Source organism: Cygnus olor, chromosome 6, assembly GCF_009769625.2.
Source record: "Cygnus olor isolate bCygOlo1 chromosome 6, bCygOlo1.pri.v2, whole genome shotgun sequence".
Taxonomy (NCBI): domain Eukaryota; kingdom Metazoa; phylum Chordata; class Aves; order Anseriformes; family Anatidae; genus Cygnus; species Cygnus olor.
Window position 1 is genome coordinate 348,094 of NC_049174.1, and position 27,985 is coordinate 376,078.

The 27,985-nt window shown below is 35.9% G+C and overlaps 2 protein-coding genes across 4 annotated transcripts; one reads left to right on the forward strand and one right to left on the reverse strand.

Annotated features, from left to right (window-relative positions):
* Positions 1-1,516: 1,516 nt before the first annotated feature.
* SGO2 (shugoshin 2) lies at positions 1,517-14,036 on the reverse strand. Of its 3 annotated transcripts, none has more exons than XM_040562059.1 (9): positions 13,655-14,036; positions 13,044-13,189; positions 11,762-11,937; positions 11,308-11,385; positions 10,364-10,437; positions 9,729-9,964; positions 7,158-9,179; positions 2,839-2,986; positions 1,517-1,957 (listed from the first exon to the last, which is right to left on the reverse strand). In XM_040562059.1, the coding sequence occupies exons 1-9, from the start codon at positions 13,681-13,683 to the stop codon at positions 1,852-1,854; spliced, it is 3,015 nt and encodes a 1,004-aa protein (XP_040417993.1). In that variant the 5' UTR covers positions 13,684-14,036; the 3' UTR covers positions 1,517-1,851. The 3 variants fall into 3 exon arrangements, with proteins under 3 accessions (XP_040417993.1, XP_040417992.1, XP_040417994.1); XM_040562058.1 differs by having other exon boundaries at positions 10,364-10,446; XM_040562060.1 differs by lacking the exon at positions 13,044-13,189 and having other exon boundaries at positions 10,364-10,446; positions 13,526-14,036.
* A 3,032-nt stretch (positions 14,037-17,068) lies between these two features.
* KCTD18 (potassium channel tetramerization domain containing 18) lies at positions 17,069-27,943 on the forward strand. The gene is given in 9 exon segments (XM_040562074.1): positions 17,069-17,733; positions 18,607-18,723; positions 19,316-19,527; positions 20,460-20,653; positions 21,763-21,857; positions 22,298-22,400; positions 24,307-24,397; positions 24,429-24,665; positions 24,738-27,943. Coding segments are annotated over 8 exon segments (1,206 nt in total). The 5' UTR covers positions 17,069-17,733; positions 18,607-18,647; the 3' UTR covers positions 24,936-27,943.
* Positions 27,944-27,985: the final 42 nt, after the last annotated feature.

Consider the following 27,985-nt stretch of genomic DNA (forward strand, 5'->3'; position numbering starts at 1 on the left):
AAAAAAACACACTGCATTTTGCTGCTGCATTGCCAGCAAAGTACACAAGTTGTAACAGATACTTCTTTGGATTTCTAAAAAAAAACATGACATACCTAATGATGTTGATACATGGAGAGAAGGCTAGCAAAAGTATTTCAATTAAAAAGGAAACAATTATAAACTGTGAAGAAAAAAATAACAATTAAAAAAAAGGAAAGAATGTATAATATTGTAATTCTTTCTTTAATAATATTGAATCGGGACAGAATCTATCATTCCATCCATTTCTGCACCTCTTCAAAATGATTTTGCTAATGTAGTGACATACACGGTACATTTCAGAATGAAAAAGACTGTTTGCTGAGAATTCTGAAAAAAAATTGCTGTCAAAAGCCCTAAAAAATTGAGGTAAAAATAATTTACTGTTGTCCTCTCACACACCAAGCTAATCACCTCATTATAGAAGGTTATCAGCTCAATTCAGCAAGATCCCCCCTACATAAATCCATGCTGAATACTCTCAACATCTTGAGTCTTTAACATGTATGGAAATGGTTTCCATGAGGATTTTCTCCATCACCTACCTAGGTTCCAACAGAAGCTACAATGAAATAGTACTGCTTGTTTTTTTTTTTTTTTTTTTTTTTAAGTAAGCAATGTATGCATTATAAATTTAAGAGTACTAGTTCCTTAGAGGTATACCAGATCAGATCAAAGGTCTAACTTATCAAAGAAATGGCCAGTCTCTTAAGGTTTCAATAGCGAATACCCTTAGAAAAGGTATAAAATGGCATTTCTGGTAATTCCTCATGTATTTTTCTTCCGTTAATTAGAGTGATCAATATTTAAACCCATGTAAACTAACAACATCTACTCCTGTTGTAAGGAATTCCTCAGTTTAACCGCATATTGTGTGAAGGACCACTTTCTGTAATCAAATAAGATAATTTATTTGCATCTCATTAAAAATGAGCTTTGGAACCACTTTGGTTCCGAAGTGAACCTGAACCTTTATCCAATGTAATCCATAAAAGTTGTGTAAACTGTGAGCTACAACCTGTGGCTGACTGCATCTACAACTCAGATAATCCCATAAAATTGTTTGTCTGATGACAATATGTTACCAAATGCAGAAGTGATTGATGAGGAACCAGAAGGGAAATAATATAGAAACCTGATAGCTGAATGATATGATGTGGTTGTAGTATTTGCCACATTATCACACTCTCAACTAGAAACTCAGCACTGCTTTGTCTGAATGCTATTTACTACTGAATTTCTACTGCAATGCTATATTCTTTCTAGTTGCCTCTGACACATATGCAGGACACTGGGTTTCTGTCTAATGTTCCTAAAAATAAGAACTCATTCCAATTTTAATGATTCTGCCAAAAAGCAAAACAAAACAATTATCACAAAAGAACTTTTTCCATCAGTTTCATCAGATTTATCAAAGCTTGGGATGCTTGGTCTGATCCAGCTAGCATTGAGAAATGATTCTGCTCATGGTAAATATGAAGAAATCACAGTAAAATTTCCAAATGTGATTTATTTTTATTGTCATAGAAACTTACACTTTTCTTACAAATTAGTAAGTGCTGCAAACCCTTTGAACAGTTTATAAATTACAGACCAAAAAAGTAAAACACAAGAATGGAGTCTAACCTGCATTTGCTTTCCTTAGTGAAGAATTCTGTGTCCTTTATACAGGGAATCCTTTCCAAGAAATTTCACTTTGGAAGGCTTTGTTTTACCTCTATCAATCAAAACCAAGTAAGCATTCTATACTACTGAACTATTTTTTTTTTTTTGAAAAAAAAAGTACCCATTTTAGAAGTACTGTTCATAAAGGCAATTCTCCTGTCTTCTTCAAATAATTTTTGATTTACTTTTAAAACTTCTTCTATTTTTTACTTTATAAGCTGGGGAATGCAGAAGTTGTGTATCTGTAAACTGATCCCCACGCCTTAATTTGCTGTAAACAAAAGAAATAGAAAACACCATATAAAAATCACCAAAAAATGTATGCAATTATAATAACAATTCCAAATGGTAAATACTCTCATTGAAAATTTAATACACTAAAGAAATTAAATATCTGGAAAACAAATACTATTTTTCAAAATAATGCTAAAAGTCTTGGTCTTGTTGTGTGTCGTGTGTATCATATAAACATGCATACTCATAACTCCCAGAAGACAAACCTAAAAAAGGACAAACCAAATATGTAGTAGTATCTACATGGGAGAGAACACTTAAAAATAAAACATAAATAGAAGACAAATCTAAAATCCCAACTGAAGATATGGGATATCTTTTCAAAATCTTGGAAATATTGTGCCACTAAATTCAGTAAGAACACTGATATAGGTAACTAACTATCAAATTATAATATGTTAAACTCAAATGATTTCTTACATTAGATATAACTATATATGTATCATCAGACATAGCTATATTCTTACTTAGTTACAGCAAAATCAATGAATACCATGTTAGTACATACATCTTCCACTTGACAATGCTACAAGGACTTTATTATGACAAAAGTTTATATTTAAGATTTACAATTATACACCTCTAAATGGGTTTATGTCATTATAAACATTAAGAATTCATCATTATTCGCTACTAGAATAAAATGTTAAATAATAAACTGGATATATTGTTGCCTCTAGCACCTGAAAACCCTGACACACTAACAGGAAACATTTTACATCAACAATGTAGTATCCTTCCACTCCAGTTTGCAAACAACTTTTTTTTTAAAAGATTTTGGGGGTTTTAATAGCAAATCTTTATTAAGTTACGTTCTAGAAGTAAATACAACCCCTGCTCTAATTTACAGATACTTACCATCTTAGACCAGGTTCTTTGTAGCAAATAGTGGGTCCTCCTCGTCTAACTGGTGCTGCTGAATTTTCTTCTAAAACTTTAGGGCATGTAGGTAAAGAAGTATGAGAACATACACTAGTATTTGTCAGATCTTGAAAAGCTGTTCTCCCTGTGAATATAGCCGTTTAGATGTTTCATTTCAAATATTTTCTGAATCATTAAGTACATTTTCAATTCATCATTATTTTTTGTTTTTATTTCTTAATTCAGGTATTTTGGTCACTGTTCTTCCTCTGAAAATGTTCTGCAAGGAATGGTACATGATCAAAGGAAAGGGAACTCCAACAGCTTTCAACTTACCCTACTTTGGAGCTGTTTGAGGTCTACCATGGCTCTTGGGACAGAATCAAGGGACAGACTCAAATCCCAGAAACACTGTAATATGCAGCTGGCTGCTTAAGACTCCACAAAGTTGTTAAAGTAAAATTGCACACATCTCATGGCCTTTAATGCAGGGGGAGGGAATACATGTATAACCTGAAGATCAACCTGAACAAGGGTAATCTATGGGTGACTACATTTTTCAACTTTGTTCCTGCTCTATGAACATGTGTGCAAAATAAGCACAGCAAGGTGATTAAGTGAGGATCCTTATTGTCAAAACTATATACTACAGAATTATTTACAATGCCTTGTATTTTGAATCACTGCACATGTCAAAGAGGAACACTCTATTAAGAAGTAACCAGCCTTGGTGGAAGAAGCACTGTGTCAATTTTGTGTAATATTTTAAGATCAGCTCAGAATGCCAGACTAAACATCAATACTTAATTTGGAGACAAATATTTAGATAACTTGGGAGAAATATTGAAGTTATTACACCAGTCCATGTATGGAAAAATTCTAAACTATTCATAGTTCACAGCCTGAGAAGCAATAAGATTTAATGCAGACATCAATCCAAGATAAAATCAATACAACCTTAATCTGTATGCCTTAAAAGTTCTTCCAAGAGCATACATTCTCCACTAATACAGATCAAATCCTAAATTTACTGCATCCAGATGAGAACATATTGGATGCAGTTTTTCAATGGGACTGAAATGAAAACTCTCTTATTTTTACTTCTTGAGCTTGAAGTCTTTACTCACCTTAAATTCTGATGCAGAAAATGCATGCTATTGATCACACAGAGGAAATTCAAAACACCAGATAATGATGACTTTTCTGTTGTACTTATCTTAAGACTAGTAAATTATACCACTGAATATATATATACCTGCTAAAAAATGAAGATTTTATTTTGTATAATAGCAACTGAATATCTTGTACATTGTAGCACACAGACTCTGAACTGATGGCCATGCTGATACCACTCAATTACCATTGTCCTGTAGAAGAATTCTTTGCTGAGATCAAGTGAAATATATCAGTGGAGAAGACCAACCATTTTATAAATTTTTTTTTTTTGAAATATATTAAGTAGAGACACAAAAATCAAAGGTTCTTTATTGGATTTCTGCTAATTTTTCTCCTAAGTATATGAGACATATTAAAGTGACTTGGGCTGCTTGCAGGAAGTTCCTCCTGATTTATGAAAGCAAAAAGAAAACCATTGTCTTTTGAAGGAATTAAGTTGATTAAGGAAGTTCATCTAGTTTAAAGAAGAGGGATCTCCAGCCATTAAAAACATCTCGAGTTTGGCTGCCTCAAATCAATCTTGATGTGGACTAGTTTTAAAGTGGAAGTAAAATGTTATTCCGAGCTTTTCCTAAAACTTAAGGTTAGAGATCATTTCAGTTTCTTTATGACCAGAAGAATTTTGAGACATCTATGAATATAAATTATTTAGGCAAGCTGGATGCCTTTGAGGTTAAAAACTGACTTGATAGCCGGGCCCAAAAGAGTTGTGGTGAATGGAGTCAAATCCAGTTGGAGGCCGGTCACTAGTGGAGTCCCCCAGCGCTCAGTACTGGGGCCAGTCCTCTTCAATATCTTTATCGATGATCTGGATGAGGGGATCGAGTGCACCCTCAGTAAGTTTGCAGACAACACCAAGTTAGGTGCGTGTGTCGATCTGCTCAAGGGTAGGAAGGCTCTGCAGGAGGATCTGGATAGGCTGGACCGATGGGCTGAGGTCAACTGTATGAGGTTCAACAAGGCCAAGTGCCGGGTCCTGCACCTGGGGCGCAACAACCCCAAGCAGCGCTACAGGCTGGGAGATGAGTGGTTGGAAAGCTGCCTGGCAGAGAAGGACCCGGAAGTATTGGTCGATAGTCGGCTGAATATGAGCCAGCAGTGTGCTCACGTGGCCAAGAAGACCAACAGCATCCTGGCTTGCAAAAGAAGCAGTGTGGCCAGCAGGGCTAGGGAAGTGATTGTCCCCCTGTACTCGGCTCTGGTGAGGCCGCACCTCGAGTACTGTGTTCAGTTTTGGGCCCCTCGCTACAAGAAGGACATCAAGGTGCTCGAGTGAGTCCAGAGAAGGGCGACGAGGCTGGTGAGGGGTCTGGAGAATAAGTCTTAAGAGGAGCGGCTGAGGGAGCTGGGATTGTTCAGTCTGGAGAAGAGGAGGCTCAGGGGTGACCTTATTGCTCTCTACAGGTACCTTAAAGGAGGCTGTAGCGAGGTAGGGGTTGGTCTATTCTCCCACGTGCCTGGTGACAGGACGAGGGGGAACGGGCTACAGTTGTGCCAGGGGAGGTTTAGGTTGGATATTAGGAAGAACTTCTTTACTGAAAGGGTTGTTAGGCATTGGAATAGGCTGCCCAGGGAAGTGGTCGAGTCACCATCCCTGGAGGTCTTCAAAAGACGTTTAGATGTTGAGCTTAGTGATATGGTTTAGTGGAGGACTTGTTAGTATTAGGTGAGAGGTTGGACTGGGTGATCTTGGAGGTCTCTTCCAACCTAGACGATTCTGTGATTCTGAGTGTGAATATTCATGTTCACATATACATAACAGTACAAAGACTTTCGTTACAGGAGACTTTTAAGGTATATTTTTAAGTACAGCACAAAGTAGTGATGCAGAAGAGCTGGCATCAGAATTGATGGCATTTCCTGGCTTTCTTTTAATTCAAGACATGGTCTTGTATGTAGGATGAAGAATGAATTGTTTTTTCAGCTCTACTTAAATGGACAAAGATCAAACGATTAGCTTGCTTCTTTTTATGACAGTAGTCTTTGATACTACTGATCACAAGGGTTTACTAATCTAATATTAAAGCTAATAAAAATACAGGATCCTTTTTCTACCTTCCAAAGAAATTTAATATGAGAAGCTGTAACTGCAGAATAGCAGGAGTAATACCTTGCACAGTGTTCTAATTCTGCCAATACTCCTGTTCTAGGGTCATGTAAAATAAGAGTTTTTTCAGCCAGTATCCTACGGTTCAAATGAAGCAAAAGCAGGATTTGCTTAATGGCTTGGGATTCCATTTATTTATTTGAGCTAGGAAACTGGCTATGTGTTGGGACATTCTTAGGGACAGTGAAGTAAACAGGAATTTGTTGAGAGGAAAAAAAAGTTTATAAAATAGACCCTTCATACTAGGAAACTTCCAAGCTATATTTTAAAGCATATCTAAACTCCAAATAGTCATACATTCCTTTAGCTCCTTTACAGTACTTTCATGTATGACAAGAGAATCTAACTTATCTTCCAGACCACACTGAAGTGGTTTTTTGTTGTTGTTGTTGTTGTTGTTTTTTCCTCAACTAAATGCATCTTATTCAAAATAAATAAATAGGCTGTCAGATGAAAGTTTGCTCATAGGTAGATTCTAGAGAACACCTGATCCAAGCTTTTCTTTTTTTTTTTTTTTTTTTTTAAGATCTCAAAATTCGTGTAGATTTGCAATATTTTTAAAGAAACAAAAATGAAACCTGTAAGTCCAGTTAATGAAAACAGCTCTTGCATCTGTTCTCCATTTATGACAGTAACAATGTACTTCACTCTTACTTCCCCTTGTATGAAAGTACCAAGTTATTTTATCTTTTTATCCCTACCTTTCTGAATCCTACCACATTCTCTTGCAAAATGAATACAGGCTCCAAATATAACTGCTCCTCAAGAATGCAGACTAACTTATCTGTATGACAAAATGCTATCTTGGAATATATTACAGTATATTATAGGAATATTAGTTACCACAATTTTAAAACTTATTTTGATTGATAAATGAATCATTTTAGTGATTTTCAGCCTTCCCTTTTTCACTCCTGTTTTATCCACTGTAATCAAGAAATAAGAATAGGATAGTATTGAGAGAGCATCTTGGCCCAATTCCAGACAGAAACTAACTCAAAATGCCATTTTTTTCCCTCGTTCATGTACTTACCACGACCAGGTGTCAGAATCTTTTCAAAAGTCTCTTTAGAAATATGATCCAACTTTTGCTCTGCTTTCCCAACATCCAGTGCTTTATCTTGATTATTTTTCCCCAAAATTTCAGAGTTTCTCAGCATAGAGAGGTTGATGGAAGAATGGAATTTAGGGTTATCAAGAGCTTGGAGCTCCAAATTGGAAAGATCTTCCTGGAATAGGCTACCTGTATTTAATGACATATTCTTAGAAAAATCTACAGGTATGAAATTTAAATATTCTGATTTTTCAACTGTAGGCTTTAATTTGCTCATAAAGGAATCTATTTTATGAGGGACTTCGCGGTCATCCAAAATGTTCAGCTGTCCCTGATCAATATGCCTGAAATAACTTTTTTCTGGTCTGGTCTCCGTAATACCAGAAGTAAAGCTCCCTTTGTTCTTTACTTGATTATCAGGAGAATTACTAGTGTTAGGGGTTTTGCATGTCACTGATGAGGAATCTACCCCCTTTAATGCATTAACATTGTCATCAACTTGTTGTGTAGAGGCTTTAGCCTGTGGTATATTCATGGCTACACCATTCTGAGTAATTAAAGCTACCTGAGATTGCTGAGTTTCAGTTATTTTATTTCCATGAGCAGCCTGTGTGCACAATGCATCCTTATTTTTTAATTCTTCACTTTTGCAAAGTGAGAACTGTGTAAGATCTTTTGTTGGCATTATATATGCTTTACAGCTAGCCTTTGCCAATGTATGTTTTAATCTGCCTGGTGAAAAATTACTACTGTTTCGGTGTGCTTTCTCAGTAATTTTATGAACACTATTATTTTCTCTTTGTCTGTTACTACTCTTTTTGTTGCATTTACTCTTTATAATATTCTTCTGGTCTTGTTTTTTCTTGCTGTCATCTTGGCACCTCTCTGTTTGAGACTTTTCTGAACCATATTCTCCATACTGCCCATTTTCCACTCCACAGCATTTTGCTGTGATTATTTTAGAAGGGTTTTGAAGGGGTTTCCTGTTTATTTGTGGTCTGATATGCTTCTCATTTTCACTTAGAAATTCCTGCTGCAAAGGTAATACATTAGAGGTGTTATCCTGAAACAGTAAACTTTCAGCACAATAAACTTGAGGTGGGATCTTGCTATTAGATGAACCTGAGTCTGCTTTTATTTTGCTTTCCAATTCTTCAGATGTTTCTGAGAAAGTTTCTTTATTTTTCTCTTCTTGTTTTCTTGGATGCGCTAGTTTAACAAGGCATGTCCTTCTAGTATCTCCAGTTTTACTTGGACAATTTTGTACTTCATAATAGTCATTAGTATTTGGCAAACTCTGCTTCTGTAAAGATTTCTTCGTAGGTTGCTGTTCTGTCTGACTTTGGAATAGCTGAGTTTGTGACTCAGTAGTTTTTGAAACTTTGCTCTTGTCAGCCCTGGCGTGCCTTTCTTCTGCATACAAATCTGAACTGACTTCAGTCTTGCTTTTAATTTTCTCTTTATCACTTTTAGAATATTTTACTCTTCTGAAATTTCCCAATATTCTATCAGAATTGGCATTATTGTTTTTATTTTGATGTAATTTATCTTTGTCTTTTGATGTAACTGTGAGCAGCTCACCTGCATCACTGGCAGTCAACTCCATATCAGCATCATATACAGTTTCTTCAGGTTTAGCCTTGTCAATAAGCAGCATTGACTTAAACTCTATCTTACCTTCACTGTTAAATTCAAGAGGTGAAGGAATAATGTGAGACAAGCCACTTGAGCTTTCCTGCAAATTCATGTAATTGGTTTTGCTGCTGCTACCATGATGATGCATATCTGAGATACATTTTTTATCAAAATCTTTTATATTAGGTTGAGGTTTTGACCTATAAAGTGCTGCACGGTTCCTTCTTTCAGGCACATTTCCACAGAACGGCAATGAAATATCATTATTTTGTTTTATAACCTCCTCAGACTGTCTTAGAGATTGAGTATTATTGATATGAGTCAGGAATGCACTATTGCAGTTTAGTTCTCCGTGTAAATGATTTTCTGCAAAGAAGAACAGAAATTTCAGCAGCTTGGGGAAAGAAGGAATATATTTGTCAGAATAAGATACATTACAAGCATGGAAAATGACAAACTGCATTTTTCTACTGAATACACACACTCTGTGGTTGGTCCTTAAAAATTCAGTTAATTACAGCTAGGTTCCCATTTCACCAGACTTGGAATTTTGAAGTTAGGTATAAATAAAAATGTATTTGTTTTCTATGAGTGCTGCAGTTATTATTTTGTTATCTTATCAAAACTTTATCCTGTTCACATTAATTTTGTTATAGGTTGGACTAGACAATCTTAGAGGTCTATTCCACCCTAAATGATTCTATGATTCTATGAATTTAATCTGTGTTATTCTACAAGAGATTGTCAGGACATCTCTATTTATGGGTGACCATTCTATTTTTGATTAGTTTATTATAGTTGAGGAATCTCACTCTATCTTCTGTATCATACATCAAATTATGAACTATTAAATACTAAATCTCAGTTAGCTCTAAAAAAAAATAAAAATTTACCTGTACAGAAAATATATCTTACCTTCTAAAACTATACTTTTGTCATTGTTTGTTTCCACCTTGTCTATTTCATTTATCTTTTGATTATTCTTATCAGAAGGCAATGATAAGGCAAACTTGACCTGATCTGAATGCATTTCCTTTGACAAAGTAGTGGTACTTTTAGAAGAATTTGTTATTTCATACACAGAAGGGCTACCCTGCTGTTTTCCAGTAGATGCTGTGAGTAAAGGAAGTTTCACTGGCAATTCTACAGATCTGAAAAGAGGGAATTTTACTGTGAAGATTTAATTATGTTGTATGCTATAACATTCAATCGTTTAAAACAGTCCTTTAGTTATGTATAGAAGCAGAAAACAAGAACTCAAGCATGAAATGCACTTTACTTCTGGTACTATCCAAGGGGCAAATGTATTTTTTATGATACAGAATCCATTTTGTGCTGGTGAGATCCCATGAAGAAGCAAATTATTCAAACACAGGTTTGCATACCACTATCTTCCCTAATCATTCCATGTTGCAAATAGTAATTTCTGAATGAGACAAAATTATTTCTCACTACCTCAAAAATATCTAGAACATACAAAGATTAATTGTAAAAACATAAAAATAAAAACCTACAGACACTTCAGAGCTGCCATATTGAATACAACTTACCTAGCTGACTGAGACGTACTCTTCAACTGATCATCAGTACAGTTACTTGGACCATCTGTCAGAGTAAGAAAACTCTGAAGATTCTTTCAAAAGAAAAGCAGTGAGGATGTAGAAACCGCTAAATATTCTCTTATGTGTTATTAGAAATATCCACGGGAAACATATAAATTAATAGGCGAAAAATAGAAGTACTGCTGAAAGGTGCATGATATTCACTGTTTCCCCGATTATAACTTTTGCAGATAAGACACTTGTATAAAAATATGCATAACCTAAAACATATTTCTTCAAGCACACACAACAGCTCTAAAGAAAAAAAAAATTGTAGCAAAACTTATCAAAATCTTCAACCTACTCACACCCCAAAACAATGTATAGATTTTGTTCATACAGATAAAATTAATGCAACAAAGTGCATTAGGTATATAGATGCATCCAACAATGCTAATGCTATGCAACTTTTTAGAACAAATCATAAAAAACATAGCCATATTAATACCAGACAGCCATACTAAAACAGAAGATAATCACGTAACTGTAATTTTGCCATGATAGAAGGACCATCATAGTCTGTTTTCTGGTAAGGTTTCCACATTCAAGGTTTTTATTAGACTAGCATAGTTCATCCCAGCATTCAGCAATGAAGACAAGTAGTTCCTTGAAGAATTCCACCTACTGAAGTACTATGCAACTTTTTTTTTTTTTTAAAGTTATGTGACTGCATCAGGTCTGATACACAGCTTTTAGATTCTTTGTAAACAAGATTAACTCCTAAATTCTTAATGCCTGCAACAGTTAAACACCATTGATTTAACTGGACCATTGCTGCACCCCAAAGCAAACAACAAGGGTAGATGTTTTAAAATGAATCTGATTCCAACATTGCAGTCATTTAGACACTTTGAAAATATTATCCTGGAAAAATTGTTCAAAAAATTCCTTACCTCAGGAAGACTGCTTATTTCTATTGCAGCTAAAAGGTTATCATTCAAAAATGCTTCTATTTCTACAAGAGTTTTATTCTGTATACAAAAAGAAAAAGTAATTCAAAGAAAGCATTTTAAATGTCTTCCTTTCTTAAAGAAAAGATATAAGGGTAAATATATTTGCTGTAACTTTCAAGCTCATTTAAGGGCTAAAACTAATTTTCAATAGCTTTAAATACAAAAGTGAAGCTGACACTATAATAGCTAAGGACAAAGATATACTGACTGACAAAATAGTACAAAAATTAAAGAAAAATTAAACATGAACAATGAATTGCTATGAGATGACACAACTTCATAAATCTGAGATGTAAATGTTTCAAATCACCATTTTAAGGAGCAATATTATGTTTCCAAAAAGGATGAAAGCTCGGTTTAGCTGATCTAGCTTTAAATATTATTTGTAGCATACCAAACAGCTTAGTTTCCGATGAAGCAAGGTATTATGAAGCTGCAGCTTTTCTACTTCCTTCTGAAGAAAAAGCTTCTCCTTCTTCAACTTCCGAGAACTTTCTCTCTCCACACTCAAAGCCAGAGCTAATGCTTTATTATTTTGTTTTAAAGATACTTTAAACATTGATGAGTTATCTATATGAGAAAAAAAAATCAGGTAATTTCATTTTCAACAGCTTCATTTCCAGGCCCTCTTTTTACGTACTATCACTATAGAATAATATTTTTATCTATATGTTTTGACACAACAGCAGCAAAGCCTGACACTTTTTAACAAAAACTGTCATTCTGAAGACTACTCTGTGTCAACTTCAAGTTCATTTCACGCATGGATTCTGTTCTCGTCTGGATTTATTTATTTATTTATTAAAACAAGGGTATTTTAAGAAAAAAAATTTAAAATGGATAGTTTTCCAGGCATGACAACATTTCCAGCTTTCTAAATATATATATATATAATTTTACAATTAAAAAGTTCAAACATTTTGAGCAAAAACGTTTCAGCCAGAAAAAAAGCTTTAAGTTAGAAATACACTGCCTGCTGTCCTAATGAAAACCTGCCTACTCATATCTATTACTGAACCTTTTAAGAACTTTTTCTCCAGTGATGCAGCATATTATCAAGATGAACATTTTGTCTCATGTTCATAGTATACACAGAGTTAGCTTTAACTCTGAAATAAGACAGAGATAAGCCTGGCCATACTGTTTTACAGTACCAAAACAGGAAAGGTTAGCTTGAAGTCTGCTACAGCTACTTTTATTCATTGTCTTATGCTATTACTTCTGTGACCTGTAACCCAACAATCAAAATTAGTATTTATAGTCTTCCTTGATTCTATAAGTGCCTCAATGAAGAATTTTATATAAATCCCATTTTGCAAATGGGAATTTTATGTACTATACTATTTCAACTATGTAAGGTCATTGATCTTACTCTTTTTGGTACCTCAGTTTTTAGATGTCAGAGATAAATAGAACATGGATGTTAGAAATGCACTTGAGTGTGTTCTTTATAAAACGCTAACACACCAAAGAGCAAACACTGAAAATATTCAGAGAATTAGATAAATAATCAACATATGATCACGTTTTAACCTTCAGACTCTCCTAAAATCCTCAACATACATTTTTAACAGCAGCGATTCAGCAAATCACATTAAATACAATTGCTATTATTTTTGAAGTCATACACTTTAAATATAGTAACATAGCTTCAGTTTTATTTTAACAGGACTTACTTAATAATTTAGTTTTGATTTTAGATGCCAAAGCAGCATTCAGTTTTGCAGTTTGTGATGTTCTATCCCTCTTCATACACCCTTTAACAGCATCTGAAGTGGTAGATAACTTAGCAGTTGCTTGTTTATCCATCATAAAGATCAACCTGCACATTATCAAGAGGAATCCCCAAATGATACGTGATACTATTTAAATAGTAAGTTGCATTATCTCTTATCAGGATTTATTATCTATAAAGTTGAGGAAAAATCACCTCAGACTTCACTTTTGTTCAATGAATTCAAACAAGTTAACAATTCATTCCATAAGATTTAAGTCACATTATCACAGTGGCAAAAAATCAAACTAACAAATATGACAACTTAAAAGGATGACAGATTTTTGTTTTTGTCCATTCCCTCAAGTTATCTATCCAAATTTACGCTTAAAAGTAGAGGTTAAAAGAAAAAAAAAAAAAAAAGTTCCACCACTTGACAATCACCTCTGCCAGGACAAATTTTAAGCACAACCTTTTAAACAAACCGCGTCAGAAAAATTACACATTTGAGTACAAAGCAAGAGGGACCTATCCACAAGCTCAGGCGGAAAAGGGCCAGAGGACCCCGCAAACCGCTTGTTGGATGCAGGTCCCGCCGCCATCCGCCCCTCGGGGCTCCCTCGTCCTCGCCGCTGAAGGGCTGCGCGCCCGCTCCCGCCTCGCCTCGCCTCAGGGGTCGCCAATGGCTGCGCGAGCCCCCGTTGGCGGACAGCCGTTGGGCCGAGCCGCCCGCGCCCCCCCAACCGCCACGGAGGTGTGGGTACGGGGATAGCGCTTGGCGGCGCTGCCGGCTGGAAAACGGCCCCGCCTGGAAGCAGCGTGACGGCGGCCTGCAGGCTGACCCGTGCTCACAGTTTTACCCCCCATCCACTGTATGATATAAAGAGTTATTTAGAATGGAATCATTGAATGACAGCTGAATAAAACGATACATGGAAGCCAGAGCAGGTGGCAAGCTTACCGGCCAAAAAGTTGTCGTATATACATTGTAACATTGAGAATAATTAAGGTTCTGTGATTCAGTAATTATCATGAAAAAGATTATCATGTGCTAACATTCCATGTGCTATGAAGTAAATCAAAGGAATCAAACAATAAGTATCAGTAGCATTATGGAAAAAAACAACCTTATGTAACTTTAAGAACAGAAAGACAATTACATTAATATAATTTACCTCCTTTTGCTTTCCAGAAGGTATTGTTTTCCTGTGGATCCAGTCATGACATTTCATTCAGTTGCACCATAGTTCCAACTCCTAAAGAAGCAATCACTAATTTGATTGCAGTTGATATTTATGTCAGAACTGCTGACAATAAACTTAAAACATCAAAAGTTGTGTTTCCACCTGTGGTCATACTTTCCTTTGAACTTTGCTGAGGAACTCCCACACTGTAACATTTAACATTTAAAAATCTCCAGTTTATTGACAGCTGCTCAAAACGGGGAAGAGCCTGAAACTGCCATGTTTCACAGCCTTTATACCCTAAATATATATTAAGAGCTGAAGTCTGATTTTCAGTCATTTGTGATCCTATGACCAGCCTTTAAATTGAGTAGAAATGAGAGGGAGAAAGGAGACAGATGCAGACAAAACTGTTTTAAAAGTACTAACCATGTGGGAAGTGTTGGACTGAATTTGCATCTTAATAGATATCTACACATCCATCTCTGAGAAGGATCTTAGTTGAGGAATTAATCCCCTGGGGTCTAGTAAAGCATGAGCTATGACTAAAGAACTTTTGTGGGGAAGATTATTCAGAACAGCTTGTCCCCATGCAGATTTTCTGATGTCCAAAAAGACTCAAGCTCACACTTACAGCTTTTCCTGAAATTTTTGTATTAATATTTTCCTCTAATCACATTCTTTCTTGCAAAAGTTTAATGAAAATTTGTTTCTTAATGCTTCTTCTCTGTCAAATTTGACCGAAATTGATAAACTGAAACGCAAACATATAGAGGGTGAATTTGTTAGTCTGGCTTCCTTTGGAAAGTAGTCAAAAACAAAAAGTCCCCATGTTTGTATACCAAGAACATGCAGCTCAAAATGCAGTTTGCTTGTGCAGCATGCTTCTATACCAAGTACTTGCATTTCTAAGCTTGAACAGCAAAAATATTTCAAACGGTGAAATGTGAGGTCCAAAACTTAACATTCACATGTATATTGCTTTTGTATATTAACTGAAAGCATGTATACTGTTCTGGACTCTCAATTCAGAAACACTGGAAGGAACCTCACTCAGACTTTCTGAGGAAAAAAACAAGCCTGCCTGAAGACATAAACAAGCATGGGAAGCTACATCTTAATAAGGTGAATGTTTTAAAGAGTGTGAAAGACTGGATGCTGTCACTTAAATTACTTTGCAACTTGATAATGATGGATACATTTAAGTTGCAGATGCTGTGTATGAACCATTCCCAGTAAGTATGGGACAACACACGCTATGTCCTTTCTAAAGATACAGTTAGAACAGACACCATTATTCTACAGAAATAATCTATTATATATATTTCCACTTATTTTAGAGGAAGTCTAACGTCCAGCAATTATCAGTCTGTATCATAATTCAGTGTCAAGTTGTAACTTGTGTGCTTACTAATTAATTAGGCACGAAACATTAAAGAACATAATTTCCTTCATCTTTCTGGTAAGAACCTACAGGCCAGAAATTCAAGCACCTGTTCTGACCTGGCTTCTGGGTACTTCTGTAGCAAAGTCATGTTCAAAGAGCACATAGGATCCATGGCCCCCACATAGTATTTTCTTCCTTTGCTGCACCTGTTGCATGCTGAGTTGCTAAGAAAAAAGGAAATGTGAAATATTTACTGTAGCTCTAACTGACATTCTAATAAAATCAGAATTAAGACAAAAAGAAGCAAGTTCTAAGTAGCAGGAAATCTGAGTAACACAATTTCAAACAAAATTTATTATATTCCTACTACAGCCAGATACAACATGACTTAGACGCTTCTTTCCTTTAATGTCCTTCACTTGTGACTAGAGGAAAGTCTGAATTATAAGACTATGGCCCTAAATAACTGAAACTGCAGTAACATATACATATTTTGGTGTTCTTAAAATCAAACCGTAGTAATAGACCAGACTATTTTAACACAGCTAACTGCGCAGTGGGAAATGTAGTTGTTCTGCAATTATTTGTTATGCATCCTTTAATTTGGTTCTTTGGTAGATAAACTTGTGGTTGAAATTTTAAATGCTTTAAATATGGTGGCGAAACACTTCTAAAATAAAATGTTGAATAATAATTTAAAAAAGGACTATGAAGGATAAAAATCAGTATGAATTGTTGATATATAACTGAGTTAATTTGCTAGGTAAACAGATAAACTATTTAAATACAATATGGGCACATTTCTTATGGAGCGTAAAGTTAACTGCATTCTTGCTAAGCTGCAGGTACCAATTAGAATATGTTATTAATTGTCTAGGTTTTGTTACCTCTAACTCTATTTTCTACACAGTCAGCTCATACTTTCCAGGAAGTTTGTAGAACCACAGAGTTTGTCACTGTTAAATTTTGTACAGTTACTAATTATTTAGCGCTTGTATCCATAATGATACAAATTACACATATGGGTACCATATGGTACAGCAAAAAATAAGCTCTTCTTTATTTGCTTACATAATATAACATTGTCTAGTTTGTCCTTAACTATTTTTAAAAAAATAAAGATGCATCTTAGAAGTATTTTTCATATTTATTGATGTTTTCCATAAGGAGGCTGAGACAAGCGCATAAGAATCTAGTATTTCACCTTTCTGTTCATGCATGCATTTTTGTGAGCAAACATCTATATTTCAGACATAAACAATTTCTTTTAAAAGGACATTTTTAAGGACAGTAAGTCTTTATAAAGTGACTGTATGGGTGAAGCACCCATGACTATAAATTGACTATAGGTGAAGCACCTAGCAGCCTCTACTTATTGGGGCTATTTTAAAGCATTAATGGTTTACTTTTTAACAAGAATTGTGCAAGCCTGAAGCAGAAAAAAATAAATAAAAAAGGATTTCACACACAAGCATCAGGAAAACAAAATAAAATCTGTAATGCCTGTGTTCACATATGTTATCTAAAGCTAAACAGACTGCTGCTGTCCCTGAAGCAAGGAAGTTGGCCTGCTCAAAGGGACAAGCAACCACATTCAGGCAGTCCAGAAAAGACTGGCTGACCTGAAATTATTTTTCTGCTTTTAACCATAGCAGAACTTTTCCTTCATCATGCTCAGATCATGTATCAGTACCACATTATCCTTGTGAAAACACCTGTCTCAGTGAGTGCTGCAACTGGGGATGTGCCATCCCAGGCGAAACAAGCACCCATCACCCGGGCTTCCACACTGGGCTGAAGCGGAGGGCGAGGACACCAAAACCGTGCCCGAGGGACCCCCGCCGGGGCAGAGGAGGCAGGGGGCGCCTATTCCCCGCACCTTGAGGCCGGGCCGGCCGGCAGAGAGCCCGGGCGGGAGCTGCCGCCGAGGCCGCCCAGCACCACAGGGGCTGCCCCGCTTCCCTCGTCGCTCGCACACCTCCGGCCCAGCTCTTCCTGCCGCCATTTTGCGGAGCCGAGCAGTCCCGGCAGCGGCCCGTCCCGTCCCGTCAGGCCCGGGGAGGCGGGACGCGGCGGCGCAGGTAACGCGGGCCGGCAGCCGGCCCTGGGCGCACAGCGGGCTGACGGGCTGCCCTCCCCGCCTCGTGCGCGCTGAGGCCCGGCCTGTTCTGGGCCGGCCGGCGGCCCCCGGCGAGCGGGGGTGGGCTTTCCCGTCCTGCAGGCCGGCTCCCCGTAGACAAGAGGGGAGAGCCCTAGCCTGCTGCGGGGGCAGCTTTTAAACGAGTGGTTTCGATCGGCCTCCTCGAGGGGCTGCGGTCAAATCAGCTGGTTTTGGTGAAGCAGTAGCAGTTGCCGGGAAGAAAGCGCATACTGCGAGTTAACTGCTCCTTAGAGTTCATGATCTAAAAAAAAAAAAAACAAACTTTTGAAGATTTTCTTCTGATTCATGTGCCAAATATTTTCTGTCCACGCAGGACCCCTCATCCTGCAGGGAGCTCAAGGCAGATGCAAGCACGGGAAATGTGGCATTAGTGATGTGACAGCTTCAACCACTAATTAAAGCAGTCTTAATTAAAGATCGGATTTTTAAAAAGCCAAGTTGTTATTAGTACAAAATTATTGTACTTTTAGTGCTTTGATCTACACTCAGAGCAAGAGTTCCCAGAATGCATTTTTTTTTACTGCACTTCCAGTGCTCTTTTCACAGATACTAACCACAAAATCCTGCTTACCCATTTGCCTCAAAAGAGTAACTTTGCATTTTCCTAGCAATATAAAATACTGTTACACCTTCAAGTAAAGGTGTAGATTATTTGGCACCAATACATGTCCAGAACTGTCTCCAAAGCTGTTGTACAATATTATGTAAAAAATCCGTAAGTGCTAACACTTAGATCTGTGTGCGCAGTATGTTCAGTCTTAACTAGTATTAGTTTTATTTTTATCTGTTACAGGTTTGAATAGCTCATAATTAACATTTTTATCTGCAAATGCAATGGAAGATGGCAAGACTGAAGATGGGCAGGGTATTCTACGACTTAATGTACGAGGATGTTTATATACTGCCAGGCGCGAGTCTTTATGCCACTTTAAGGATTCAATGCTAGCTTCCATGTTTAGTGGATGCTTTCCTCTGAAAATGGATGAATCTAGTAAATATATTCAAGCTACACATAAAACATTCTGACTAGAGAGCTCTGTGCCAAATATATGCATTTATATATGCATTTTATTGTATATATCTTCTCCCAGTCTGCTGAGCATCAGTTGTTTAGTTGAATTCCAGGATTTAAAACAATTATGCATGCATGACTTTATGAGTAATTCATCTGAATTCTGTGGGACACTTCCTGTTTGCAAACACACGTGTTTTTACAGTGCTTAGCCCTTCCTTGTCACAGTCAAAAACTATCAAATATACTACTACAGTAGTATTTTTCCAAAAATTCCAAACACAGAGTTCTTCACTGCACTATAAATTTTATCTTCATGTATTCCAGTGAAACAAAGTAGTAGTTTTAAAAGAATAGACAAAATATACTTATTCCTTCTAAGTAAACAATTTTTTTATAAAGGCTTTACTTGGTGATTTGGTAGAATGTGACAAATCTGTCTTCACTTGTTGGAAGCAGTATTTTTAAATCATTGTATTTATGATTTCAGGGGCTCGTCTAATCGATCGAGATGGAAATCTATTTAAATATCTTTTGGATTATCTCCATGGAGAAGTTCGGATTCCTGACGATGAACAAATTTGAATTGCATTGCAGGAGGAAGCAGATTATTTCGGCATCCCTTATCCTTACAGCCTGACTGACCATCTGGCCAACGAAATGGAGACGTATTCTTTAAGGTAAAACATAGAGCTTAAAAAGGTCTTGACATTTCTTATATTTTTGAAGATACATTCTAAGCTACAACATTCATTAGCATCAGATACTAAAACTAAGTATGCACAAGTGAGCACTTTTTAATCACCACTTCAAATCACCACCAAATTCAGAGTTTTTGGATAAGAAATTGTAATATTGATAATACAGTCATAGTCATCAAGGATATCAGCTTTTCCATCACTGCAATACAGCAACAGTTTAAATTTGACTCTCATTTACGTGCAATGCTGCTGTAAAAGCTTGCATAGTAGGAAATATGTTGCATAGTTCTCTATTTGCCTTCAGATTTTACTTGAGATTACTTCAACATGTTTTTGTCTGTTTTACAAACATCCTAAAACTTGAAAGATAAAATGTACCTTGCTATTTTTTTTAGAATAGGAAAGTAGAGAAGAAAATTAATATATTATTTAAAATCTTAAGGTCTGTCTATTCTAGTGTAAATGCTAATTTAGAAGCTAATTCTAATTAACTGATTGGAAATTAACTTCAATTACCAGGTATGACTGTGTTAACCCTGATGTTGTCCATTTGGTACTACACTGACAGTCATTTATGTTCTCTTAGACAGTTATTGTTCCATGTATTTTAGATTCGCCCTTATTCATCACCTTTTGAAAAGCATAAAGCATTTCTAAACTTCTCAGTTTCTCTTCAAATTAGGGATTAGTCCTGTCTTTTAAGTATTCATGTTATCTCTCTATGAATTTCTTCTAGTTGTATGATATTCTGTTAACATCAGATAAGAAATACCACACACGGTATTCTAGATAAACTACATCCTTGATCTACTTAAAAGAGCTCACCAGTACAGTTAAGAAAACTTAAGAAAACTTCACTATGAAAGCTTATTCAACTAAAAATAATGAATTATTAATATTTCTACTTTTGTGTTTTATGTTTTTTTTTTCCAGGCTTTGTTAGATTTTTGCGATTCTTATAATTTAGTCTGCACCAAGCCTACAGTTTGGGTCCTGCACTATCTCAGCACCTCTGGGGCAAGCTGTGAAAATAAAATTATTGGTGTGTATGCCACAAGAGCTTATGGGATTGATGCAATTAATAAGGAGCTAGGAACAAAAATTCATAGTAAAAACATTTACAAAAGGTAAGAGGAATTTCAAATATATGAGTACTATGAAGTGAGACTATAAACACATATCATGATAATACCTAAATATTATTTTATGTAGTTCATATAACATTACTATACTATAAATCAGTGGTAGGAATCAGATTTTTTACTGCTTTGGAAACAGCTAGCTAAGACAATATTCGCATTTAATAATAAAGACTAAGAACAAAGTACAAGAATTCGAGAATCCGCAGAAGGTTGCTAGCATGCAATTGGTCTGAGATCTCATAATGTTTTAGTTGCTATTTTTAAAATGTCCCAACCATTTATAATTACTGTATAATTTAGGATATTTACACTAAATATCATGAACAAATCCCCATCCAGAAAAATTTTCGAAAACCATTCACAAGGTTGGCAATGATTAAAGGAATTGTATTTTGCAGTCTGCTATGATAGCTGAAAGAAATATTTAACATAGAAAAGAACTGAAGATAAAAGGAAATGGTTGTAATTCTTTAAAGGACACTTACATTTCAACTATAACATTAATGCATTTTTACAATAGTATTTTTAAGGTATTAGTAGACCTGTACTTCTGAGTGTCTAAAAGCAATTTGCCTTTCTCTTGGTTCCACAGTACAGTCTCATAAGTGTAATTCACTATGAACCTTTTGAAATACGACTAAGATATTGCTTCCGATATTTCATCATCTTTATAGTAAAGATGCATATTCTCCTAAATTTAGGCTGGGAAAATCAGGCCTTTGTCCTCCTACTGTGTTTTCCCTTTGAAAATATGCTTGAGATTTAGAAGAATAGACTTTGCACCATTAATTCAGTAATTATTTTGTCATGAACATCCGTTCTTTCCGGAATACCCTTTTTAGCAATAGGTGTTCACAGGCATGCATATCATAGGAGGATGGCTATTTGGAACCTCTTATACAAACAAAAATGAAATCTAAGTAACATTTTCTTACCCCTTGTACAAAATATTTACTAGTAAGTTTTTTAATAGGTAGAATTTGGTAAAAGAAATGATAGGTATTATAAAGATAACTCTATTTCATCAGTGCTACATTTTTAAGGACCTAGCTAGATTTACCACAAAGATGTTACCTTTAAATCAATATTTCTAGAGAAGCTGGAAATAACGTCCAATACATCTGGAGCTATTACTCAGTAGCTGAATTGAAAAAGATGATGGATGCTTTCGACACCTGGGAAGGAAGAGGTAGAGAATGAATTTTTTTCCTTCTATTTCAGTAGTAGTATTTTTCTACAGAAAAATGAGAAAAAAATATTTGCCAATTAACTATAATAAAATCTGCATGTTTTCACCAATTCACCATTTGACAGGTAAAAATGCCATCAGAGTAGCTATTTGGAAGGAAAGTCTCAAGTAATATTCCAACAAGCTGATAGGAATTGACATGAATTAACAGATGTAGTGAGAACTACATCTGCATGCAAGAGGTGATCAGCTACCAGCATTGAGTATTCTGGTGGAAACCCTAGAAGCATGCTGGTTTTAAGCACAAGTGCTCCACAGGTCAACATAGTTTCAAAACTGAAAGGCTACATATAAAATACATGCCTTCATGTAGTCAGTTGTATGTATACATAATGCTGTGTTCTCTCAGCTCATCAATATAATGTCCCTTTGAAACGCAGGTGTTAGCTGCTGGAGAGTACCTCAGGAGTTGATTGAATGTTGGACTCTAGAAGAGTGCTCTCTGAAAGGCAGTTTACATCATATGCCTCCAGTTCATAAAAGGTATGCTAATTTTCACAAGTGGCTTAGAATGAAACAGAAAACAACAGTCATTTTTTTAGTATAATTTCAGGTTCTTTGAATGTTTTTTCTGTTGTTTCTATTAAAATTTTTATAAAATGCTTTATAATCACTGACAGCTTGAATGTGGAACTGACCTTGCTAGAAATAAATTATCTTTTTTGGGCTGCTGAAACTCTTCTCTTCTCTTTTCTCTTCTCTTCTCTTCTCTTCTCTTCTCTTCTCTTCTCTTCTCTTCTCTTCTCTTCTCTTCTCTCCTCTCCTCCTACTTCAGTCTTCAAAACATAATTTCAGAGTGGAGGGAGTAATTTCAAAAAGTACTAACAGTATTAGCTAAATGGACTGAAAAATCCTAACTGAAAATGTTAAAAGGTTAAGTGATTTTCACATTTGTAACATGCCTTCCTTTCTTACTAGAATTTCTTTTTTTCAGTTTTACGGTTATACTTCTGACAACGCCTCCATTCTCAATATATTACCTAAGAACAGCCTTTGCAGGGTGCAGCTACACAGCTGAATCTGAGCCACTCTACCATCCACTTTGCTGCTAAATAGGAGGGGAGGATCCTGATGACCTTTCTCTGTCTCTGGCCATGCTGTCATTTCAGCAGCAGCCATACAGACATATCAGCACAGTGGTCCAACTGAAAACTCCTCTCCCCATCCTCCCCATTTTTTTGGATACTGCATTCTTTGCTTTTCATAGTTCAAATAGGAAGAAGTAGGATCAGTGGACTGATTGCCAAATATGTTCCTGAATGCTCCACTAATCCCATTGGCTACTTCATCTCACATCTCTCTGCTTTGTCTTCTAGTTATTCTGTACCCTCAAAAAGCTATATCCATTATCTTCAGTAATCCTGGTGAGAGCATATACCATCTTGAAATATTGTAATTTAACCTGGTTACTGATATTTTACCTGTACTTCACTGCTGCTGTTAAAACACCAAGTCTTTGAATGCGTAAGCTTTCCTTTTTATTTTAGTGGTTCTTTTGATCTAGGATGTAAAGATGATGAGATTATGTTCTTACTTTAGAGCTCTGAGGAAAACCTCCTTAGGCTCATTATAAGCACTAAGTCATTTGCAGGCTTTCTGTTTGAACAAGGTCACCATATACCACTTTTATAAGAAATATTACTCTTTCATATTGTTTACTTTTTGGGTATGAATTCCTGTAGTATTTCAGAGATCTTTTAAAATCCAAAATACAAGTACCCTGAAGAATATCAATGCTATTGTAGTGTACCTTACTCTGTTCTTTAATGGCCTTCACAGTTAGTTACTTAAAAATTGCTTTCTACTTACGCCAGTTAGAGTTGTCATGAGACTCCATAGGCTTTCTTACGTAGCTTTTCTTATCATTTTCTCTTGAAAGATTGATTATTCATAATAATTTACATTGGAAAGAGAGGGGGGAGGAAGAAAGAAGGGGTATCTTTCTTCTTCTTTTCTCAAATTACATACCATAAAACTCTAAATCTACAGTTCCTGTGCAGTTGGCTCTGAAATTTTTGCAGATATTTTAAAACTTACCAGATTAATGTCTAGTGAATTTTCTATCAGATAGAAACTGTACTTTATTGTAATATTTTCTTTCAGTAACTACTGCTTTCTTTCTCATTTATTTTCACTTAGCAGTTTGTGTACCATATCTTTTACCATTTTTAATGTGTCGTATTACACAGGTAGAAGATAGTGATGGTACTATTGACACAAAGGCAAGCTTGACTGCAGTGATGAACAGCTGAGAACCATAAATGATACTGTAACAAGCAAAAATGAATAGAATTTCAGATTTGAGCATTGTCTATTTTGTCATGATGTCACAAGAAGAATAACTAAAATACATAGTTTGTTTCTTCAATTTAAGTCCTTTGTTTTACAGACTAATTGACTTCACTGAAGAGGAAAACTATTTACCATGTAAAGTGGGTCCCAAGCCAATTAGATTCTCAGGTCCTTCAACAAGTACACACATCAAAGTTAAGAATTCAAAACACATCACACATCAAAGTTAAGAATTCAGCTTCATTAAAGGTAGCTGCTCGCAATGTTTCACGTTCTGCAGTAACTCTTAAACAACCCAATAGTGAAAGTTTGATGCTGCACAAAGTAGCTTCTAAAACTGAATCCACAACATGCACATCAGAGCCCAGCAATTCCCAGTTGCCCTGTGGAAGGCAGAGTGCTGATTATGGAACACCATGTCAAATGACTTTGAAGATCTCAGTGTCTAGAAAGCCTGTGTTGTGCTGTGTAAGCAGCCATGTAGTGTAAGCAGCCATGTAAGCAGCCATGTTGTGCTGTGTAGTAGTAGTAAGCAGCCATGTAGTAAAGCTGAAGCGAACTCCACTTTTTCTTGCAACACCATCTCAGTCATCATCTTCTGTGTCCAGTAAAACAAGTGAACAGGACAATGCTGCTGTTGAAATTCCTACTACTTCTGTGGTACTAAACAAGAAAGAACCAGCTGTATTAGCAGAGAGTATTAAGAGTGATAAAGTGGATGGATAATGTTTGAGTCAGCCTGATAGGCTGGACAGCTTGGCATCATCTAGTCAAAGAAGAGCTCATCATCTCATGTTGTCATGTATTTGAAGATTTGGTAGAAAATCATGGTGAAAAAGTTAATCAAGAGCATAGAGAGAAATGGCTTTACATGAGCAGTGAATTGTATTTTCTGCTTTATTTCTAATTATTTTTTAGAAGTTGGGAGGAAGAAACATGGGCTAAGAAACACAGCATGTGACATGTAACATTATGGTATCTCACATTTGTATTTCTGTCAGGCTGTACTAGTACAACTGACTTTTTTTAAAGGGAGTACATGCAAAGCATAAAAGATGACCTGTTTATTAACTTTAACTACAGGTAACATTAACTAGGGATAATTTCCTTAATCCATATATTTGACTTGGGTGAAAAGTAGATAACCATGAGTACCAGTTATTAGATACAAGTTTGTCACAAGTATGCAAGATACTGAGTACTGTGAATATTTATTTTTTAAGTTGAATGCACAATTACTGGTACTTTTTATGAGGGTAAGTCACCATTATATTATTAAGAGCAATTAAAGGGACCCTCTTTGCTTGTACACTGTGAGAAAATTCATAAATACAGTGAAGGAAGAGCATGGCTAGGGAGCAATAAGGCAGTTTTTTCCATAGACCTGAAAACTACGCGTACTGTTTTCCTACAGGGGTGTCACCTGCCACTGGTTCAAGGCTGCTGCAGGCAGTGGTGCAGCCTTTGTGTTCTATATTACAATGCTGTTGGATGTATTTTCTACAACTGCAGGGAAGCTTACAGGTCTGAGTTGCAGCTTGTGTTCCTTTGTCCTTCTGCATGTCCTTTTAAATGAGCAGGGGACAATCTCAATTTCTGTGCAGCAAAGCAGTGTTAACAGATGTGCTCTGGTTTGAAGAAAGATAGAAGAATCCTTCCTTCCTCCACAGCAGGATGGAGAAGATGCTGGGTTTCTTGTCCTCAGTGGTACTAGGGTCAATTTTGAGCAACGATACTGAAGTGACGAGCTGCTGTATGTTTCAATCAGCAAAGGAAAGCAGAATTTAGCTCACTTGTTTTTAAAAAGTCCTTCTGGTTGTTTAAACCAACACTGTTTAAATTTTCCAAACTTATCTTCATTTTGTGTCCTTGTTTGTTGTGGTTGGGTTTTTGTTTTTGGTACTGCTGTTGAAACACAGTAAATACAGCTGGCCTTAAGTGTTGAGAAGTCCTATCACATTGCCAAAATGAAATGTTCTTAAAATTTCGGAGACTATTAGAATTACGGGAGGGTTATTTAAGTGTTTTATTTTTACAGTCATTTAGAAAAAATCACAGTTCCAGGCTTTTCATCATAACCATAAGGACTTGAAATTTCATTCGCAAAAGTAAAAAAGAAAAATAAACTCATATACTAACAGTTTTAAGGAGGCATTTTGCCACATACAATGGTTACTGTAAAAGAAAGCAGTACTGTAACTTTCTGCGATTGGTATAGATATGCGTAGATATATATATATATATATTCAAGACCAGCTTACCTTTAAAATCTATTGTTTTTTTCCTTAAACAATGAACCTAAAAAGCAACAGTCCCAAGGCTCTTCCTGTCTTGAAGACCAGAAAAAGCAAAAATTACAGAAAGATACTAACACTGTAATCTGTTGAGTGTGCAACTCATCATTGATGAAATACAAAACGCTCTGACTGAAAGGCAGTTTTTAAATACCTGTCTTGCATGTGACTTTTATTTCAGTATTTACTGAATAGCTGAGCCCTTTAACATGTAACTTTGTCTTTTTACAATGCTTCCTAAAGCAGATTTCCTTCCTTTTCAACTTGTGATGAATTTGTAGGCTTCTGTAAACATCATGCAAAAGCTCACAAAAAGTATGGACTTTTACATGTGTAAGAGGAAGTTTTAATAATAATCCTGTCAGACTTCCTGAGTCTGCACTAGCTCAGTGTTTGTGTAATCATTCTGGTAGCACAGTATTTTTTATGTAGCATTCATGTTATTTGCATTACAGGGGCTTCAATGAGTATCATCTTTGTAGACATACTGGCTTGTGGTTAGAAAACAGTAAAAACCACTCCCTTTAATTTGAGTAGATGAAACACTGAATGAAAGTGGCTGTGGTGAGGAGGTAGAGCAAGATTTTTTTACTTTTTTGGGGACTTGATTTTTTAGTAGGATGAGATGTAAACATGTTTATTTAAACTCATCTGAGGGAGTACTTTCATCTTTTTTTTAATCACTATGAAGTTTGCTAATAGTTTCTTGTGACTGATGGACTGATGTTAAACAGTTTTATGACAGTTGAATAGAATTACCCTTCAAGGTGACTTTCTCTATAAAAATAGCTTTGTCTATATACATCCCAAACCTTTTAAATTATAGAAGTTAAATAGCATTTAATCTCTCTAGGGATTAGCTCAAAATAAATGAAATTTGCCAGTCCTAGGATTAGTCATCCCTTAAACTGGCTAACAGACTGTTTTTTGAGGCCTGGAACAAAGAGCAGAAATTCTTCAAGTCTGAGAGTTTCCTGCAGGTTAAACATTCCTCGAAAATGTACATTCCCAAGTTTATTGGAAGTCTGCAGTTTAGGTAATGTTTCACTTGTCCAACTCAATCAAAGAGGTACCAGCTGGTACTGCATCTGCGCTGAGTAACTCTGATATACTGTACGTACATACCAGACAGTTTGACTGGGGAAACTAATACAGCTACATTTTTTTTTTTTTAACAGTTGGGATTAGACACTTTGTCAACTGGCGTGACAATGGCTTACTTTGCATCTTTGTGAAATCATCACTCGTTATAGAAGAGACCACATGCATAAAGTTAGTTCAACCTAGTAATCAACTAGCTGCGCTCTAAAGGCTGACATTTCCATCACCAATGTATTTTGATGCATTTTTTTTTTTTCTCATGAACACTATCTAAACTTCCAGATTAGTCCACACTTTCACATTGTCTTTCCAAATTATCTGTGATATAGGCCAAGGAGATTAAAACGAAAAAAAAAAAAGCACATTCCAAATTAATCTCTA